This window comes from Anser brachyrhynchus (genome assembly GCF_964034855.1).
Source record: "Anser brachyrhynchus genome assembly, chromosome: 5".
Taxonomy (NCBI): Eukaryota; Metazoa; Chordata; class Aves; order Anseriformes; family Anatidae; genus Anser; species Anser brachyrhynchus.
The window spans coordinates 28,999,948-29,013,624 of record NC_137699.1 but is presented as its reverse complement, the minus strand read 5'-3'; the positions used below and the strand labels follow the sequence as shown (position 1 = coordinate 29,013,624).

Here is a 13,677-nt window from a genome sequence, read left to right as displayed (position 1 = left end):
CTTCTGAGACTTTATAGTCTTTTCATTTTGATTGTCTGTCATCGAGGCTTTGAATGAAGTTTGTTCAGGGATTGATGCTTTGAAGCAGAAACTATACAATAATAGAGTTTATGGGCTTGTCAGCTTGAAATGACTCAGTAACATTAGAATTTTGTTTTTAAGCAGTTCAGTTCATCTGTGTAGCCCGTCTGACATGTTTCCTCTGTCTTTTCGCAGTTCGTTGCTGCGCTATGGTGGAAACCTCTCCCTTCAGAGTGCCATGAGTGTCCGGTTCAACAGCAATGGAACCCAGCTGCTGGCACTGCGTCGGCGCCTTCCCCCTGTCCTCTACGACATCCACTGCCGACTGCCTGTCTTCCAGTTTGACAACCAAGGGTACTTTAACTCGTGTACCATGAAGAGTTGCTGTTTTGCGGGCGATCGCGATCAGGTAATAAGTGGGTAATGCTGTCCTGAGTCTACAGAGCTCCCATCGGTATTTGAAAACACCTTTGTAGGGTTGTGGTTTTGTTTTTTTGTTTGTTTGTTTTTCCCTGATTTAGTTGGTAAAACAGGACACAGAACATGTATAGGTTTACTTCAGAACTCTTCTGCAACGTAGGCTCTGGATGAAGCAAAATGTATACCAAAGCACACGATAAATTTTGCCTCTTGACTGATGTGATCTAGTACTTATTTAGGTGATATTCACAAGAAAAAAATACTTGCAGAAGCTTTTTAGGTCCATTTTAATATGATTTTAGAACCACGACTAAACAATATTATATCCCCATGTGATAAGGAAACGTCTTCCTTTCATTTCAATACTGCTTTTGAGAATAGTAGAAACAATCCCAACATTTACATTTTGTTGTGGATTTATAACGTCCTTAATTCTTATTTCAAATTGTTTCTCCTTTACTTACTTTACTGCTGGATCAGATTATAGGTCTTTATTGTTCAGTGTTCTGTAAGTGGTGATGGCAGGGGGTTAGGGAGGAGTAGTTTGTTCCTCTACTGAGGCAGGACTCTGTCCCTACTTGTAATCACAAAAAATAGGTCACACACAACGTGGCTGTATATTTCTAGAGCTGATCATTGTCTTTGGACAGCTGTATTTAATAACCACTAATGATGTTTAGGGACAAAAGATACATTGTCAAAACACAATACTGCAGAACTAAGATCTGAAAATTTCCTTGCTGTCATCAATAAAAGTCCCGCAGTCAGAATTCGGTCACTAATTCTATTGCTGCTGCAGGAGGCAGAGTTGAGCTTCTTTCAGATAACAAGTAGGAAATACATTTGCATCACTGAACTTGAGCAGTGTGATGAATGGGCATGGGAAATCAGTGTGTTGCACGTTGCTTCTGAGTTTTACATAGTTTTTGGCAGAAGGAGAATGAAAATGCAATACTGAAACCATCTTAAAATTTAGAAGTATTTAGTGTAAAGAATGGCAAACACATATATAACAACAACAGAAAAAAAAGTAGATGATTTAGGGTCCATTTGCTTAGTCAGCCTAAAGATGACACTGTTCTCTTCCTTTGGAAGTCAGAGTAGAACTGTGTACACTTTGACAAGTAGTTTAGCTTCTCGTCTGTTACTGAAGATCTAGAAAAAAGCCTTAGTGTCTCTTCTGCTTTTTAAGCTGTTTTCTGCTGGGTATAGTGTTACTTGAATGGGTAGAATGTTTGTTTTGTATCAGGTTGGTGCTGTGTTTCAGAAGCCTGTCTTTTTAAAAACCTTGGTATTCTTTTGGCTTGATGGACCTTCCGTTTGAATAAATACTAGCAAATAATACTATTAACAAGTTGGAAATCAGACCAAAAGGAGCTCTATTCCCTTATTAGTGCTCTAAGAAGTTAATAGGAGGGGTAAGGTTTAGTAGGGAATATTAGAAATGTGGAATCTGACATCTCGGTACAGGTTTGTACCCACCCTCCAACTGGAGTAAAAGAAAGATAATGAAGTTGCAGGAAATGCCAACGTGTGGTCCAACTGCATGTCTGAAACTGTCCAATAATGCTCAACCTCGGATGACTAAAGGTTGTCAGCGCTATTGACGGTCCTTAGAAACCATCTTTTACCGAGAACCCAATTCTGTTTTGAGGTGTGTCTAGCAAAGGTTAGAGCTCAAACCTACTGAAGATAGACAAGCTGAATAATAATAATAATAATTTTTTTTTAGGTTAGTCCTTCTATACAACTAGTATGCAGCTGCTTTTTGGTCAGTTTTTTGAGTATGAAATAATGCATACAAGATAATAACAACAAAAAATCTGTTTCCAATTTAAACTGGTTCTAGTGCAGCTGCCCCCACCCCCCCCCTTTTAATATTGCTGTATTTTGCCTTAATAAAGAATGTCTTTCATTTGAGATCTAGGTGAAGTCCCTACTGAGCTTCATAGAATTCCTTGCTTGTACTTCCTTGTAGGATCAAATCTTTGTGAGCTAAGGTTTTTTGTGCAGGGGTCATTTGAAGGGATCTAGGGATAAGAAAGTTGTACTCAAATTATGAGTGTCGTTTGTGGTAGGAAGGATTCTTCAGAATTTTTCTCTTGCTGCACCTCAGATTTTCTGTCTTCAACTTTTCTTTTCATCTTTATTAAACTGATAATTCAGTCTTTTTCTTCTCCTTTTAAGCTGTCTTGAATAGTTAGGTTTAAATACTTCATACAGAGTCTCTTGTAATTTAAAAATGTGACTCTCCTGTGTTCAAAAAGCATTATGTGCTGTCTGCACAGTTATTTCATCCGATAAAGTTGCATTTCAATTCCCTATTTTAACCCTAACAAGAAAAGGCATATCATTAACTCATGAGTGCTTAGGTTGCTGTTGGATTGACAAAATAAGTGAATGGCTGAAAGGGGGAAGCCTTTCTTTTCAGCAAGATGCAAGACCTTTAACTGATTCAACTTCCTAACCTGGCAGAAGTATTTGCTTTTTCTTGATTAATGACTTATATTGACACTCAGAAGGCTCTGCCAAGCGTTCGAATGTGATATAAGAGACTGGAGGGTGGGTGAGAGGTGGCCTTTTAGTGCTCAGCTCCTCGCAGAACTGCAACCTTTGCTAATCTTTCCATGAAGTTTGTACATGGAGAATGGTTTACTCATGGGAAGTTTCCCTGTGAATCATGACCATCAGGGTTTAAACCCACCCCCTGCAGCTGTTAGTATCTTAGTACTTGCCTTTGGAATTTTGCTGCCACATGAATATCTACAGAGAGGTAAATAAACCCATGTTCCATATGGAGATTTTGGATTCTAGTATGGCAAAAACGAACAGATTCTTAGCTGCAAGCACACAATCTATGAGTTTTCTTAGACATCACAGTTAAGTATTGGATTTCTTAAAGTATAAGTTCCCATAATAATCAGATGTGTTATTCTTACTTTGACAAGTTGTGTGTGCGTGTGATCACATTAAACATATAATTAAATACATACAATTTCTTTGCACAAATAAAACACAGACTACTAGCTGGGGAACAATTTGATTGGTTTGTCTCTTTGGTGACAGCTGGACTCTGTGTGCCAAACTTAGCTCAGCATTCCCATTAGTCCCCGCAGATTGTTGGGACTCAACAGGATTCAACCCTCCTGGCTTGTCATGCAGGAGGGGAGCCTGCAACCAGGGGGGGTGCGGTGATCTGCATACCGTCTGCATACCACCTCCTTGGACTGAAGCACCCGTGATACAAGTAGATTGAAACCTCTTCCCAATGAATGAAATACCGTTAATGCTTTAAGGAACAAAAGCTGTAAAGATTCACCTGTTAATCCCAGTGACTTTTTTTTTTTCTTTTTAATTTAAAATAACACAGTCCAAAGCACTTTAAATGGTTTTGAGTTCTTGTAGGTATTTTGTGGAGAGAACATTGCAGCTCAAGCAGGGTGACAGAGGTCTTGGAGGATGAACAGCTTTGCTTCTTTTTCTGTCCTTGCAAACTGCTTTCCTCCAGAAGTGTTACTGCCCTTGTCCTTGTGAGCTCGATTTGAAAATCAGCAAACAGTATATGCAAACATTTTTCCTAGAAATGCTCCAGTCTTGTTTATTTCAACTACCAAAGCCTGAGAGGCAATGTGTAGCTGGCGCTTTGTTTGCACCCATTTTTAATTGCCTTCATTTGCTTCTCTCAGAACTGTCGTCCATGTCATGAGTGTAATGACCTCATTCACATGCCACCAATCTTTCCTTTATTTGTAGGAGAGCTCTGATGTTCACAGTTAAATGAGTTCAAAATTGTATGCTGTGGGCATTATCTAGGAGCTCACTCGAGCCATACAGCTGTGGGAGGAAGGAAGAATAAGGCTAGATGGATCAAGTATGACCCCCAGCTTCCCACTATGTTTGCTACAGAGACTTACATGGGAGCAGAATCTGTCCATCCTTCTGGTACAGGCATCCAGGCCCAGATTCTTAAAGCCAGTTTATTTCTGCACCTACCTCCCATGGATTTTACCCTAGTGTTCATTTACATACAAACAAAGTGTGTGAGAATCTCAAGTTGCAGCAGGAGGACTGAGGGGAGTTTCCTTTCTTCTGGTCAGCCTTAGGATTTGAGAAACGTTTAGATGCTAAGGATTTTTAGTTGACGTACGAGTATGGCAAATACCTTCTTGGATCTGAGGATATAGGAGGTATTAAAGTGCTTCAGGTACCCAAATGTGTTTTTAAGTGTAAGTTAAGGTGATGGACAGGAGAAAGAGAAGTGGAGGGGGGGAAAAAAAAGCACACCAAACTCAAAAACACTTCCAAACTAAAAGTAGAACAACAACTATTCTTGCTCAAGTACTGTTGCCTGTGCCACAGTGATGAGTGGTATCATTTCATTGATTTATTTATTTTTTTCCCCACGGTGTAGATAATGTGGGGTTCTACAGCACTTGTAGCTGTGAAAACTGCTGCTTGTTGCCTGCTTTAAAAAAGATGGGGGTGGGGAGAAATAACTTGTACCCTGTGAATCAAACAAAAAGTGTCTTGACTCTGGCATGCCCTCAGACATTACATCACCACTCAGCCTTTTCTGTTGACATTACACTGGTATAGGAGAGTTTCAGGAATGCACCACTCACGGTACTTCAGACTGCTCCAACTCCCTATAAAGTTACAGCCTTCATTATGTTGAAGTCTGTGTACTAAATAGCCCTGGGTAGGGACAACCCAGTTTTTAACAGCACAGAATTACTGCGTGAACGTAACCCTTCTCCAGGAACAGGGTGAGTTGTGCAGGTGCCAGAGGTCTTATATGGTTGTGCATTGCCCTTCTAAAGAAATACAACTTTTCTTCGGTGTTCTTCTTTCTCATCTAATATAAGGACCTTTTATCTCAGGAAATAGTACTTATCAACGTCTAGGTTTAAAAAATAAAAAGCAAAAAGAGAAGTCTCTTTCTAAATAGTACGTTTTGTTTCCTATGCATAGAAGACTTCTTAATGACTAGTAGCTTACTGCAGTCGTTACTACTTAATACATGAAAAGCAGTCAGTCTGCAAATTTTTTGTTGTGCTTGCATAAAGGAAAACGAGTGTCTTACTCTGTCTTAAGTTGGCATCCTTCAAGAATTATTGATGAGGTGGTATTTTGTTTTTACTTTATCTAAATGGCAGATTAAGTCCCAGATACATGCGTACATTACATACATATAAAATAATACATGAGCAATGCATCTGGCTATGGACTGCTTTGTGTTTATTCCCCATTGCTTTTGGTAATTGACATATGGGAGGCTTGTACTAAAAATGGCTCTTCAGAGTCTGGGTCTTGGCAGAAGGGGCTGGGAGTTTCCTCTAACCCTTATGGTTCTGATCACCCCTTCCCCTGTTCCCTGGGGCATCCTGCCAGCCCTGTTTCCTCTCTCGCTTCTCTACTGAATTCCTGTAAGCCCTTGGTGGAGGTTTTTAGACCTCTGGACAGTAATGGATAAACCCAAAGGGACCCATACTGAAGCTGAATTTTGGAGCCCTGACTCAAAAGACTTTGAAGCCTGCAGGTTTCGTGTTCCTTGTAGGTGCATCGCAGGAGACCTGCAGTTTAGTAGCATCACTTGCAGGACAGGGGAGAGGGAAGGGAGAGTGAGCAGTACACCGCTAAACAAGCCAAGGGGGCTGTACTGACAGCTGTACTATGAATTCTAGATAATCCTGACTAATACAGTATTTGAGTTTAGTGTATCTTTGACAAAGTAACAGCTGAAGAAATCAAAACAGAGCATTTGGGCTATATGCAGTTTCAGCCATGTGCGGAAGAGTCCCCTTAGCATGTTCAGATAACGTTGTTGCTTTCTTTGGAACATAATAGGAACATTATGGAACATATTTTCCCTGCCATAGAAATCCACAGTAAGAGTTTCTAAGTTGTTTTTGTTCATGAATAAAATTACTGTTATGGCCCCTGTGCATAGCAAAAAGGCAGCTGTAAAACGTTGATGGATTGTTCCCGATGATGCTTCTGTAAGCATTTAGAACTGCCCCACACAGAGTTGGCTGCTTGTAAGATTAAGGATTTAGGGAGTGGGAATACAAAGTTCTGGCTTTGAACTTTATGTACTAGCAGCAAGTTGTGTTTCTCCAGTCTGCTGTGTCATGGCTTTTCTTTTTCCAGTTCATGAGATAGGCATGCTTCGTGCTGAGGAACAAAGTTACTGCTGGAAAAAGACTTCAGAGGGACCTGCCTGGTTCTTGGGCCAAGATGGAAATCTCTTAAGCTCTTGTTTGTGCCAGTTTGAACCCTCTTGAAAAACAGTCTCAAATGCTGCAGGTTGCAAGCTGCTCTTCTTGCTTGTATGAAAAAGGTGGCTGTTTTCAAAGCAAAGGTTTCGTAATGCCACAGTGCTATGCGAACTAGTTGTAGGTTAGTCTTTCATTATGTCAGACTCCACAACAGATATGATTCAGGCCATTGGATTTATTACAGAGGAGAAAATAAAAGTACATATAGGTATCCTTTTTAGTAGATAAATGATTTTCTGAACCATAAACTTTCCAAAACACATTTCAGTAATAATTTTCCTAGTTATTTCTTTTCCTACTTTAGGTCTAGTTATTGAAAGACATCTACAAGAGCAATAGCCTGCACAGGTGACTCTTCTTTGTTACCCCACCCTACCCACTGGTTACCTAGCTTGGAGGGAGGAATTTCTTAGTTGACAACAGTGACAGCTTCTAAAATAAGAAGAGGCAGCCACTCTGACTGGGGTTGCACTCAGGGGGGACAAACAAGGCAGTATGGCATCGAGAGGGGAGGAGGTTCTATATGTTACTTGGGCCCTTTTGGCACTCACCTGAACCCTGTACAACCTGGCTGAAATAGCCGAAGCAGAGGAAATGAATTGGATGACTGATTGTTATTTATTATGGGATTTTGGTGTTCTAGGTACTGAACCAGCCTCTACTGTGCCGTGAGCTCTGATGTTGGCCCAAGGGGTGTAAGTAGAAGCATACCTGGCAAAGAGGCCAGCAGATGATCATTAGAGCAGATTTTCAAGTTGTACTTGGTAGGAATTCTATCGTGAAAGCCTAGATTCATCAGCGTACAGAAACAGACTGGCAGAAAGATCAGGACTTGCAAAGAGATTCAATATTTAGCCCAACTGATGGTTTGCTTCTTGACTGCTAAAGGAAAGAGCTATATATCTGCTTTGTGGGAGGTCTTTTTTTTTCCCTTATTCCTCTGGAGTTGCCCTTCTAAAACTATGTTATCTTGCTGCTTTGTGTGTGTGTTTCTTGTTGCTTCTTGAATAGGAAGGAGTGTCTTCCTCCTCCATAGAATTTTAGACCTTCAAGATGATCAAGTCCAACCATCAACCATATGCGTCCTTAACTCACTTTCCTCCTGGTTAGTGGGTATTTTAACAATAGAAAGATAACTTGAAAATAAATGTGGGCTTTCTACTTGCAGAAAAGTGCAGACTTGACGCTAAATTCTGTTCAAATTGTAAATTAAATATCAGTCATTTAAAACAAAAATTCTGGGGTTTTTGAGATGCCAATACTACATTACACACCTTTCTTATAAATGAGACTCCTGTGGCTAAGATGTAGCTGTAAGAAAAGGAATTGGTTGTCTTTTGTCAAATATGGTTCTCACTATACATTACATATTTAGCATGAAAAATATTTATGGTTGAGATATTTTATATATACACACGTGTATATATGTATGAGGTGACCTTTTGAACGTTTTGGTTTTATGTGTTTGTAGTTTGCTTTCTCATCCCCTTTGAAATAGTTTCATGAGAGGTAGATCATGGTGATTTCAGTGGCATTTTGTTTGGTTCAAGGATGACTTCCCATCTGGGCTTCCTGTTGTTCATTGGGGGGTGTGATTTTGGTACTGCCTTTCTCTCAAAGATGACACCCTGTAAGTAGCCACTGTTTGTTTAAAAAAAAAAAAAAAAAAGGAAATCTGGACAGTTCATAATTATTGAGCCCTCAGGTCTTCTGTCAAATTTGAAGTTGTCTGCTAAGCTTAAAAGTTCTTAAAGTCGGGTTGGTGCCACAAAGATCGAAATAGCATACACCTGGTTTCCTTAGGAGACCTTTCTCCCTTGGAAAAAATACTCCGTTTTTATATTCTTCATGTAAGTGGTTTCCTTCCCCAAAGTGCTGATTGCTATGAATTTTAACCTCTTGGACAAGTAGTTAGTGTTTTTACAATTCCACATCAAACTGTGGTTTGTTCAGTGCATACCTCACCACAGAGATGTCCAAGGTATCTTATGCTCAAGAGCAGTTAGGACTTCAGCCTAGCAGACTACCACCAATCCAGAACTTTTATGCATTGTCACTAGGAGAAAAACGAAAGCCTACACCCCAACCATGAATTATATTATAGGCAACATATGGAGGACCATACTTCCCACTGCTTAAAGGGGCTATGCAAAGCACCAACAGAACTCCATCACATTTGGGTGCCTCTGTACTTCCTTCCCCAGTGTGTAGATTTTGAACTACTTCAAGTGGCTAAAGAACAGCTGCCTGAAAGCCCGACGAAAATTCTGTCTAATCTGATCTTTCGTGCCCAAAGTTTTATTGGCCCCCTTGAAGAAGGGACAGGCATTCTCAAGTGAGTGGGAATTGAGATTTAAGAAGCTGAGTCTCTTTCAGAGCTGATTTGGTAAGGCTGTAAGCAGCAGCATGGAATTTGAGTCTGTCCAACGCCTTGCTGTCTGTAGGGTGAATGACTCTGAGTTGGGCATCAGTGGGCATGTTCATGGCTTCTTCATTTTGGTTACCAATCTCCATGCTTTTCAAATGGTTACCATCTCCATACTGTTAATCATGGTCACCTTCCCCTATATGTAATTATATGGCAATAGTGTGTTTTCTCTTGTGCTTTTAAAACAAATTTTCCTATGTTCTTCTTACATTAGTAGGGCCATTCAAAAGATCTGGTCATACTTTGGGGAAAAAATTATCTGTCTCTGCTGGTCCCTTGTCTAGGGCCAAAAGCTTGGAAATATCTCTGTTCTAGGTCATTAAATAACGGGATTTTATGGAAACATGAAATGTGGATATTAACAAAACAATAATATAAGATTTGATTTAGATATAGTTTTATTGAAGTAGTCCATATTTGGTAGTACCTGAGGAAATACAGCCTGTGGGATTTTGAAAACTTTGAAACCAGCAGTGGTAAGTATAAAAATAAATTCTCCCGAGTGATATTACAAAATGCAATGCTAATGCTACTGTTACAAGACTATAGCAACAGATTAGATCTCCATTTATTTATATCAAGTGTTCTAATCTCCTTGGGGAAAGAGAAAACGAGGAGAGTTGCAGGGAGTGAGTGAAGATTGCTAGTCCAAAGTAGCGCTGCCAGATTCCTGATGATAGTTCATGTTAATCATTTCATGCGTACTTGAAGCTCAGACTTTCTCCAGCAGCAGACTCTAACCACGCCTGAGAGTTTTCTTCCTTCTAAGGCAAACTACTGAATCAGCAGCTGGTAGTCATCTTGGAAGCCTTTTCCTGTCATTGTTACTAACAGCTAGACGTAGAAGCTGATTCTTCCCTTCTTAAAAAAATAAATATTATTTATTAGCAACTGCTTTTCTCTATAACCGCATGTTTATGTGAATACGCTGAATGTTGATTTCTGAAGCCCTAGTCAGATACAGCAGCAAAAATGCAGACAATGAAACAGGTGGTTTTAATATTGGTCTCTGCCCCCAGACATCTGAGCATCTGTACTCTCTGCTCAGCGTCTGCTCTGATGCAGAACTCAGCGCTACACCAGTTCTCTGTGTTATGTTCTGCTTACAGCCTCCCTTCAGAGGGGAGGGTAAAAAGGAGGGAGAGTGCACCTTGTCTTAGCGTTTACTTGTTTTTGTAAATGCACATGGTTTTGCCTCTTACTAGCTTGGCTCTGTGATTTGATTATCCAGGCTTTTGTTCTTGAAGGAGTTAGCAGGAGGTGCTCTGCTAGGAATTACTCTTTGCGCATCCCCTCAGGACCAAAAACCCTTGGACATAATTAAAGTGGAGTCTAAGCATATGCAGCATGATGTTCTTTCATCTACTGTACTCCAAACTCCTTTTCTTTCCTTTCTCTTCTTCCATTTAAAAAGTCTACTCTATTCCCTCAGAATTTTAGCCCTATTAACAAGGGCTTGGTGCACTTGATAGCAATTATTCCTTTGAATTCTCTAGTAGCACGGACTGACTTCTGCAATTTCTCAGTCATTATCCTGCAGCTTTCAACCAGTGTGGAAAAGTGTTGGCTTATTGTTATGCTAATAACAAGTACATGAAAAAAAAATCACAAATGATCGTGTAAATGTCCCAGTACCATCAGTCCAGCTGTGATCTCCAGAGGCCTTGGGCTCCCATTGCCTTGTGCAGACACTACCAGTTGGAATTGTCAAATGTCAGATTGCCAGATGTCACAGTGCAGTTCTGGCTTTAGCAGCTTGGGTGTCTGCTCTTGAAGCTTCAGCTGGCACATTGTTCTTCAGGTAGCAGAAGTCATGAAGTTGTGCTTCTGGCTGCCTCTTGGTCTCTAGCTGAAAAGCCATGTTGTACTTCCCAGCTCCCTACTATCACCTGATCTCACAGCAAAAAGGCAAAAGGAATGGGAAAAAGGCAAAAGGCCATAGGAATTCAGTTCTGTATTGTGAGAACAGCAGGAAAACATGTACCCCAGAGGTGTCCTTAACGTGGTGGAGAAATGGAAAACCATGGCAGCTGCTGCTGTGGTGGCAGTAGAATGGTGAAGATTCCAAATTGTTGGGCATTTTGCAGAATATGGTATGTTTCTAAGGATTACTAGCAAGAGCTAATTGTTGGAATAAATCTTGAATATATATCAAAATTTCAGCCTGTAGTCTAAAACATCAAATTTGTATCTATCAGTTTCTGGCCGTTATTGATGGCTGTCTTGGTTTCAAGATTAGACACACAGTTACTTCTTCACAACATCAGCTCAAATCCTGAGCTTTGTTCTGTGATTAGACATAAATTGCAATGTAGGTGCTGCATTTGTACTTACTGCCTCCAGAATGACTTGGCCATATTTATTTGGTTGTTGCAAATGTTACCTTCTTCTGGCTTAATAACTAACTGAAGGACCTTGTGATGCTTTTAAGTAGATAGTTGAGTCTCTCTGTCCTTGGAGAAAGAAAAAAAAACCAACACTCTGCTAAGACAATTCTTTCCTTTTTATTTCTTTGGTACTGGCAGAATCAGAAAAGAGCTCTGGAAGTCACCTGTCCAAAGCTGTTTCTCAGAGCAGGCATAGTCAAAGGCAAATCAGGTCAATCAGGGAGCCTAGTTAAATTTTGGATTTGCAGGGGTGGAGGCTCCCCTGTCTTTGTGGGGCTGAGTTGCAGCGTTTGTCATGCTCCTGAACACGTTGTTCCGTTGTGCTCAGCTGGAATTTCCCTTGCTGTGACTTGTGACCATTGCTTCCTGAGCATTCACCGCACGCCTCTGAGTAGTGCCTGTCCCTGACTGCTCTGGGTTCCTTTGGGCAGTGGAAGACTATTGGGGTCCGCTCTGGCCCTTCATTTTCTTTTCTTCCGGCTAAGTAAGGCCAGTTCCCTTAGCTTTTCCTTGCAGGTCATGTGCCCTCTTAGCTTCAGTGGCCCTCCTCCACTCTGTCCAATTTATTAGGGTTACTCTTGTATCGGGGGATCCAACTGGACACAGTACTCCAGGTGTGGCCTCACAAGGGCCATATAAGGGGAATAATCACTTGTCTTGACCCTCTGGTTGCATTCAGGATAACGCAGTCAAATTGCCGTTAGTCTGCATCGCTGCAAGGATACACCAATTTTCCCTTTCTCCACAGTCAGACTCAATCAGGAGCATTTGAAGGTAGTGTGTTCCTCTTCAGCTGACAATGATACGTCAGATTTCCTAGACAACTGGCCATTGAGTCTCATAGGACATACAGCATTTTCATCCGCAGATCAATTTTGAAGCTGATTAGAAGAGCCTCAGAGATGCTTAGTTCCCTGCACATATGTAATGCGGTTTTTCTGTGTTTTGTGTGTGGTGCAGGATATCTGAAACCTATCGCTTCTGGGCCTGACGTTGATAGGCGTGTTTGATTTCATACGTGAAGTGGTAAATTGCTCTCATGTTAAAGGAGTTGTTGAACTTTTTTTTTTTTTTAATATATTGTGGTCATAAATACAAGAAATTCAATATACTGAGCTTTTTAGATGTTTTAGAAGTCTTTTTTTTTTTTCTCCACGTCATAGACAAACCAGTTTTTGCTTCAGCTGCACACTTTGGTAATAAATGTCAACAACTGGCAATGTTTCTTCAAGCATTAGCTTTTTTTTTTTTTTTTTTCCTATGGAGCATTTTCTGTGTAACAAAACACATGAGAGCTGCTTTCTTTCTGGTTGCTGGGAGGTTGCCTCTGAGAGCCCTGATTTGTGTAGATCTGGCACCGCGGCTCAGCCTGCTGTGGGCTAACGTTTATAAGCAGTGAGATGAAAGGGAAGCACGTATTCCTGGCACCATTAGGTCAGTTTGGCAGAGGTAAGCTGCCTAAGTGCTTGAACACGTTGACTTGTAGAAATTGCTTTCTGGCTTGGAAAGGAAGGGTCTATGAGTGATGCAGAACTAGCGCACACAAGTTTGTAATGGAACTGGTGTTTGATCAATGCTTCTTACCTGTCAGAAAATGTGTAGAGTTGCATTCATAAATGCTTACTCACATCCTACATCCTTAAAAATAAGAGAAAGAAGAATGGTTGGATAGTGGTAGTTGGACGCCAGACAAGGGACTTCAGTGGTTAGTAATTGCAATTTTTGTGGCTGGAAACATCCAAACTCTGCAAGAATGTAATTAGCATTGCAAACAGAATATGTGTAAATTTATAGCAGCTTCTCCGTGTTGGTATATATTTTTTGTTTATTTGCTTCTCAGTCCTGTGTTATTCCAGGACTTATCTCCTCACTGCTTAATGTTACTTTGCCTGATGAGATTATATATCTCTGGAGAGTGAAAGATGAACCAAATTATATTTGAGCCAAACAAAACAGAATTTTCTCCTATCAAAGGATAAAAAAAAGAGACAGACTTGCTCTGTTTATTTCTTTTTCTCCCCTCCCTCTCTCCAAATAATTACAATAATAAAATAATTAAAAACCAGCTTATTGATTGCATTGATTAAGCAGAACCCACAAGTCTGCTGAGGATGGTAGATATAAACTGTCAGCACCAAAATAA

The 13,677-nt window shown here is 40.4% G+C and overlaps 1 protein-coding gene across 4 annotated transcripts in view; it reads left to right on the top strand.

Annotated features, from left to right (window-relative positions):
• The window catches only part of DCAF5 (DDB1 and CUL4 associated factor 5), a 70,160-nt gene that overhangs the window by 37,361 nt on the left and 19,122 nt on the right, over positions 1-13,677 (top strand). For all 4 annotated transcript variants that reach the window (XM_080595389.1, XM_080595392.1, XM_080595391.1 and 1 more), the window contains one exon: positions 217-430. In XM_080595389.1, the coding sequence (XP_080451515.1) occupies positions 217-430 (214 nt within the window). The remainder of the gene's footprint in view (positions 1-216; positions 431-13,677) is intronic.